This window comes from Cyprinus carpio, chromosome B11, assembly GCF_018340385.1.
Source record: "Cyprinus carpio isolate SPL01 chromosome B11, ASM1834038v1, whole genome shotgun sequence".
NCBI classification, from domain to species: domain Eukaryota; kingdom Metazoa; phylum Chordata; class Actinopteri; order Cypriniformes; family Cyprinidae; genus Cyprinus; species Cyprinus carpio.
Window position 1 is genome coordinate 24337792 of NC_056607.1, and position 8106 is coordinate 24345897.

At 36.2% G+C, this 8106-nt stretch overlaps 1 protein-coding gene across 1 annotated transcript in view; it reads left to right on the forward strand.

The window, feature by feature from the left end:
* The first annotated feature begins 1118 nt into the window (after positions 1 to 1118).
* The window catches only part of tmc6b (transmembrane channel-like 6b), a 22279-nt gene continuing 15291 nt past the window's right edge, over positions 1119 to 8106 (forward strand). Inside the window, exons 1-6 of the mRNA XM_042733472.1 lie at positions 1119 to 1261; positions 5574 to 5739; positions 6750 to 6894; positions 6984 to 7086; positions 7424 to 7585; positions 8095 to 8106. The exon at positions 8095 to 8106 is cut by the window's right edge and continues 97 nt beyond it. Of these exons, the coding sequence (XP_042589406.1) occupies positions 5693 to 5739; positions 6750 to 6894; positions 6984 to 7086; positions 7424 to 7585; positions 8095 to 8106 (469 nt within the window). The 5' untranslated portion in view covers positions 1119 to 1261; positions 5574 to 5692. The remainder of the gene's footprint in view (positions 1262 to 5573; positions 5740 to 6749; positions 6895 to 6983; positions 7087 to 7423; positions 7586 to 8094) is intronic.

The following is an 8106-nucleotide window of genomic DNA, read 5'->3' on the forward strand; positions in this document are numbered from 1 at the left end:
ATTTATGAGCACCTTGCTGACTTTATTATTGATCAAATGTTATAAATGCACTTATCATCTAAATTAATTTAGACTTAAACATATCTTGATTTTTTTCATTAATGTTTAGATTTTTGTACTGGAAAACAAGACAAATTCTAATCAAGAACAGTTTTTCAAACATGCATTATTTTTGTCGTTGTGTGCTATTAAGTGCTATTATGTAGCATGATTATGGTGATTTGTGGTTGGTTTTATTTTTTTATGCATTTATGGAAAAGCTGCAGTACACCATTACTAAAGAATCTCATGTCACACAAACAATCTTGAGCAACATAAACTAAACCACATTCTGTCGAAGAGCTGTTTCATGCACATCCTCCATCTGTCATGCTGAGAATCAACTTCCTCCATCAGCATCGATAAACAATAATAACAAAGACCACAGAAAAGCATCGGAGCAGGGACTGAATTCTTTCTGATTCTGAACTGAAGCTGCCAGTAAGTAGTTCTGTTTTATAATCACAGTTGAATGGGTAGAGTTTTAGCTTAAAACTTTTTTGTTATGCAGTAGGAAGTGTCCCTGCGGCACAGAAGCAGTCATAAGTAGCACAGGTATATTTGTAGCAATAGACAACGATACATTGTATCCATTTCTCTTTTATGTCAAAAATCATTAGGATATTAAGTAAAGATCATGTTCCATGAAGATATTGTCCTATCCTAATAACCCATACATCAATGGAAAGCTTATTTTTTCAGATGATGTATAAATCTCAATTTCAAAAAACTGACCCTTAGTCTTTGATGTGTGTGGGAACACTTTAAGTGCCCTCTGATTGTTTGTTTTGCTGTGTTTGACTGAAACCAAAGGTTCAATGAATCGGCTCATACCATTTGCTGTGTTTGACTGAAACCAAAGGTTCAATGAATCGGCTCATACCATTATGATTTTAGTTAGTTTTTTGACCTTCTGGTGTGTTATTTATTTTACTCTTTATGTGAACATAAAAATATCATAGAAAGTATTTTGCGTGTTTCATGAGGTGATAAACCATTTAACCCCCCCTACGGAAACTAAAGTGACTCATTCCTAGTTAACGTTCCAAACGATTTGAACCTGTTCTTTTTGATGATTCATTTGAACCAATTCGCGAACAGGGCTGTGGAAGAAGTGAGAGTCGGTTGAATCGTTGTCCGAACGAACCGATTCAAATTTCTTGTCTGGTTGTCAGTCAGAAGTTTGTCGGAGTCTTTGTACGGCGATCCACAGAGCTCAGCGGTGAGTTACAGATTATTTACTTGATTAATTTATGACAATCCGAGATTTAATGAAGATCTGAAGAGAAACTATCGTGATAAAGTTGATATAAGAACATGAGCGAATCAACCAGGCGCGTTTGAACAACTCCGGTTGGACTTCGGCAGGTGTAAAAACAATAAAATCTCCTCAGTTCAGCGTTAAAACCACGTTTGTTACATGTTTAGTGTTTACAGGGAACTAAATAATCAAACACTAGACATGTGAAACCTGGAGAACAAATATGAAACCGTGATTGTATCAGAATGAGTATCACATTCTTGTAACATTGTAACGTTAACGTTGGTACTTAACAATACATGGTGTTGTCATTGTAACTTTCCGAAATAAATAAATAAATAAATAAACATGATATTTCCATGGTACTTGTCCGAAACATTTTATTTTTCGCTTGTATTTTGAATCCAAACTGATTGATTGATTGGCTGTGTCTTAAAACCTGTTTTTTTAGACTCCATATCAGAGGTATATTGGGTTACTATAGAGGATTTATGATGCCTAGGTAGGGAGCTTACTAGGTTTGAAACAACCATGAAGTTTGGTTGCAGTTCAATTTGTTGCAGATTTAAGATTTGACCAAAACAAACAAAAACATGGTACTTTTTGCTTCTCTTTTGCATTTCTGTGATGCACAGACTTATTGCCTATGTAGGGAGATCACTAGGTTTTGAAACAGCCAGAAAGTTCAAGTTCGAAGTAATATTTGATTTGTCACAGTTCTGTAATGAATTTGAATGAGAATCTGATATTTGCCAAGATATTGTCAGTGTACTTTTCCAAAAAAAGCATGCAAATGCCATGGTACATGACCAAAACGTGGTAAAAACATGGTACTTTTCACTCCTTTTCTCTTTGCTTTAGTGCAAACCTGGTGTTTGTGTACCAGACTCCGTCCGTATCAGAAGTATTTGGGGTTATCATAGAGGAATGTATGATGCACACAAAGCAGTTCATTTTTATTTGTATTAATTTGAATGAGAATCTGATGTTCAGCGCAGTGACATCAGAATGCAATTCATCTGAAATGTGAAAGGGTGCGATTGTGTTTTATTATGAATTAAATCTGGCAGATATTATGTCATTTGTCATGCGCTGTGACTCGAAACAAAGCAAGCCCGCTGTGTCTCTGGTTGTCTTTGAATGGGAATTGTTTCTCGGGGTATTTTTGGAGATTTCCCTCTCTGCTCTTTCACCCGCTGTGCGCTCCAGATGGTTGTGAACTGGACCAAACAGGATCGGCCGGTTCTTCGCTTTTGCTCTAGTTCCAGATGTTCCAGTGTAATCTGAGCTCTGTTTCTAGTCTTCTCTGTTTATTTTGTTTGCTGTTCTCACACAATGACTGCGTCTTGTATAAATCCCCTCCTTTGGACATGTTTCAAATTGCATTTTAGTCCCCTAGAGGGTCGTATCCCTTCACAGCACTCCCACACTCATAATCAGGATCTCATACACACACACAGTTCAACAGCTGTCTTGCATTTACATTCATGCATTTGGCTGATGCTTTATCCAAAGCGACTTGTATTCAGAGTCAAAGCCATGCTCTTCATCTGGATGAGTAGTGTGCATACTAGTGCACAGCAGATTTGATTTGGGTCAGAATAGAGCTTTGAGTTTGTGGTCCTAAAACCTGTGATATAATGACCCTTTTCAGTCATGGATTGCTGTGTGAGGACTATATGTGTAGTTTACATATATATATTAGGAGGACTATATGTGTAGTTTACATAATATATATTACATATATATACATATATATACATATATATTAGGGGGAGTCGTGGCCTAATGGTTAGAGAGTCGGACTCCCAATCGAAGGGTTGTGAGTTCGAGTCCCGGGCCGGCAGGAATTGTGGGTGGGGGGAGTGCATGTACAGTTCTCTCTCCACCTTCAATACCACGACTTAGGTGCCCTTGAGCAAGGCATCGAATCCCCAACTGCTCCCCGGGCGCCGCAGCATAAAATGGCTGCCCACTGCTCCGGGTGTGTGTGTTCACAGTGTGTGTGTGTGTTCACTGCTCTGTGTGTGTGCACTTCGGATGGGTTAAATGCAGAGCACTAATTCTGAGTATGGGTCACCATACTTGGCTGAATGTCACGTCACTTTTTTTTTTTTTTTATGGTTTTGGCGATATGGAACACGAACAGAATCATAGAATAGAATTTACTGTATGAGGATTTAATTGCATTTTAAAAGATTAATTAAATAGTTTTATGCGTCATTTGACCATTTTTGGTGGTACAGTAAATGGGTATTAAATCATAAATCCAGGAAAAATAGAAAACAGAAATTCTGAAAAGAAACAACATTTCATTGGGCTCTATTATTAAAAATAATAATAATACAATTTCAAATGTTCTTATTATCTAAATTATTCAGGCATGCATTTTTGATTCCAATTAAAAATATTTAACTAAAACTATATATATATATATATATATATTTGTTACTTAAAATAAAACTAAAATAAATTATGAATATCAGGTGAAAATTACAAGCTGAAAATAAATAAGAAATAAAACTGAAATAAAAATAAATTAAACCTAAATAGACCTATTACACCTAAAATGACTATAATAATTAACAAAATGACTAAAAATTTAATTAAAATAAAAAATATAAAAATAAAAGGTAATTAAAAGTATTGATTAAAAACGATGATAGTATTTTAATAATAGTAAAAAAAAACACTGGGTAGTAATGTAATGGTAGTAAGTATTCTTTGTTTTATTTACAACTTTGAAAAAATACATTTTGACCTGTAAATAATGTAATGTTTACTTAAAAATTAATATATAAAAACCTTGCTATATTTATGATGTTAATAAAAAAAGTGCATCACAACGGTCTGTGACAGGAGCTGATGGAAGTGAGTAACAGTCTTATGTGATTAGTACATCTGATGATGCTGTCATTAGTTTATTTATAGTCAGTTTTCCTAGAAGGTAAACAGAACTTGTTTACATCTGTGAAAAGTGTGTTTTGGTGAATATCTTGAGCATACAGATGAGCTCAGAGCTAAAACACACCTTAAAGATGAGTGTTTAATGCTGCACAATAAAACGAAGTTTACTGATTTACAATTCAGGGAAATTCAGCAGGCAACGGCATTCTGGGAAATGTAGTGGTCTGCAGTATTCCATCCTGTATGCTATAGTCACGTTTATTTCTATAGCGCTTTATGCAATACAGATCAGCTTCAAACACTAAAATAACTGTGTTCATAATGCAAAATTCGTCAATTATGACCGACTTCACTTTCAGCTGTAAGATCATAGTGTGATTATTCAGATCCATTCAGTTCAGTAACAGTGTCAGCGTTACAAAAGTTCATCAGTAATGAAGTTTAAAAACAGAAAGCATAGAAAGTCATCAGCAGAATCTGATGGTTTAAGCGTGGTTGCAGGAGTTTGTGGTTGATAAAGTGTTTAAACAGATGATTGAGATGACGAATCTGTGTGTGTGTGGATGCTTTGAGATCTTTAATGGAAAGCTTTCGAAATGTCTTGACCACAGTGATGTCAGTGCCAGGAAAAAACACCTCCACCCACCGTACACACACACACACACACACACACACACACACACACACACACTCTCTGCTTCTCGTTTTTTTTCGAGAAGTTCAGTGTCTCCAGCGGTTTGTTTGTAATTCATTACACAATCATTCTCTACCCGTTCTCATGAGCGTGATTGGTTTTGTTTGATAAAGTCTCTTTCTTAAGATAATTTATTCATTGTGTGTGTGTGTGTGTGTGTGTGTGTGTGTGTGTGTGTGTGTTTATGTGCACATTTAAAGGGCCAGCAGCCGGTTTTGCTGTTTTGGATCAAATGGTTTGCATTAAAATCATGATTAAAGTTGCTGGCGCAAATATGTTTTTAATTTAATTCAGTCCGGTCTGTAGCTGTCGTGTGGTGAATCTCTGCCAGCTTTCAGTCAAACTGACTCCATGATGAAACAGCAAATAATAAAAGTTCTGTCTTGCATGTAAATGTGTCCAATGCTGATTTCCTGATCCATCACAGAATTGGGTCACTCCGTGTCAAATCAACCAAATTTCAGAAAGTCCCCCGGCTCAAACTTTTGATTTTGTCAGTATGTTTTCTGAAAGGTTCTTCTTCATTTATGCATTTCCTTCACATGAAAAAGTTTTTTTTTTATACAGAGATCTCTGGTTGTGTTATCAGGGCTGATAATGAGTTGTTTCTTCTTCTTATGAATCTGACACACCTTCAGATCTCCATAAAGTGTAGTCTGTGATCTCCGACAGGTCTGAACACGATAAGAGCTCAGATCGCTGACATTCCTTCTGTCTGTGGAGTTTCGCAGCAGGATGACGAGGATCGGGCTTGAGTTTCCTCTCGTGCGTCCGTGAGCACAGAACCAATCATGGCCCAGAGGGTCAGTTTTGACTTTGATCTGGTCACTGATGTCGAGTAAGTGACTTCTTACTGTTTTGTTTTTTTTTCATCGGCACTTCCTGTTTGTTCTGGGTGTGTTCGCTCTCTCTCTCTGTCTGTGTGTGTGTGTGTGTGATACAGTTCATGTCATTACTGAGTCATTTACATACTAAATGTCTTTTTTGTTGCTTCAGGCAGCAAATTGTTTATGGATGTATTTTTTATTTTAGCTGATTAAAAATGTTTGTGTTCAGTAAGTTTTTTTTTTTTCTTTGAAATTAACGCTTTTATTCATCAAGGATGCATTAACTTGATCAAAAGTAACATTACAGACATTTAAAAGATTTCAGAAACACTTCACTTGAAGCCTTTATATATAATGCGTTTTGAAAAAAATATAATTTGCCTGATAATGCAATTTGTTACTCATTGTACGATCTTATGAGTAATCATAACCACTGTGATAAAACATTATAATACTTAAATTTTCATTTTTTACACTTTTTAAATGTATAAATATTAAAACACACGACAGTCAACAAGAAATCTGAAAATATTTTAATGCATTTTAAATTTGGTTACAATTATGAAAAGATATAACACATTACAATGTGTGTTATGAATAGCTTTATAATGCATTATACATAAAGGCTTAAAGTAGATTGTATTTAGTTAAGAAAAGAAAGAAAGAAAGATAAGAATACTTTTATGCATCAAGGACGCATTGATCAAAAGTGACAGTAATGTCCACAAAAATATTTTTCAGCAATACTGTTTTCAAAATTTTTTGTAGTAAGAATTTTTTCTTGATTGGTAATTATTAGTATTGTTTTTTTTTCTTATTATAATGTTTTATTGAAGACTGGAGTAATGATGCTGAAAATACAGCTGTGCATCACAGAAATAAATTACAGTTTAACAGAGATTCACATAGAAATCTGCTGTTTTAAATTATAATAATATTTCACTATTTTTAATGTATTTTTGATCAAATAAATGCAGCCTTGCTGAGCATTCAGTGATTTTTCTGTGTTTTCGTGCATCAGGAGTCCAGCAGATGAGGATGGGGTTCATGATTCATTCAGTCAGCTGATCCAGGAACAGTGTCACGACCTTCATGATGTCATAGAGATGACCCCGCTTGACCTGGAGGAGGACAGCAGAGGTCAGATTCATCGTGGGTCCAGTTCTGTTAGGGAGGAGGTGACTTAGGAGGGGAGTCTGACAGAGCTGCTTGTTTTTATGATGAAGTAGTGTGTCTGGTGTTTGTGTTTTAGAAGCGGTCCGACAGCGATGGGCCGCAGCAGACGGATCATCTGATTGGAGAACGCTGGTCATCTGATACGCTCAAGGTCCTGTCCTCCATGCCCAGCCGCACCATCGGTCAGTGTGTTTTAGCGCTGGGCGATTTTTCAGATTTTTTTTTGATGGCGCCGTGGGTGTAAACTTACAGATTAAGGGGCGGTGATATTATAATGAGATCCCTTTGCCACGTCACCAAGGGAGCAAAATCAGACGCGCTCATATAAAATATTTTCAAATTCACTGAAACCTTTCTTGCTTTATAGTTTGTAATATATGAGGATATAATTTCCTAATGCGTTTGGAAATGAAATATCTTTGCTGTGTCTTTCATCGGGTTTCCTGTACAGCTTGTGTCTTTTCTTCTCGATGGCTCACTGATGTCTCCAGATGATCTCAGTTGAATCTCTTTGATTAGGTCGCAGTCGTGGCGCGATCATCTCTCAGTACTGTAACCGCACCATGCAGCTGCGCAGACGCAGACAGAGCAGACCCTCCATCCAGCACTTCCCTCGATCCGCGCGGCCCAGCATCCGCGGATACGGCGTGGAAACGGACGCAGCCGGTTTTGAGGAAGAAGGTGAAAGCACTGAAATCACATATGTGACCCTGGAGCACAAAACCAGTCATAAAGATCGATTTTATGAAATTGAGAGTTATGCATCATCTGAAAGCTGAATAAATAATCTCTCCATTGATGTGTGGTTTGTTAGGAGGACAATATTTGTCTTGAGATACAACTATTTGAAAATCTGGAATCTGAGGGAGCAAAAAAATCTAAATATTGAGAAAATCATCTTTAAAGTTGTTCAAATGAAGTTCTTAGCAATGCATATTACTAATCAAAAATTAAGTTTTGATATATTTACAGTAGGAAATTTACTAAATATCTTCATGGAACATGATCTTAATATCCTAATGATTTTTGTCATAAAAGAGAAATGTATAATTTTGACTCATACGATGTATTGTTGTCTATTGCTACAAATATACCTGTGCTACTTAAGGTGTGCTCCAGGGTCACATTTGATGTATGAAACGTCTTAAACTATGCCGTGCTGATCTGCTGTGATGACTCTGTGTTTGTAGAGAATAAGAGGG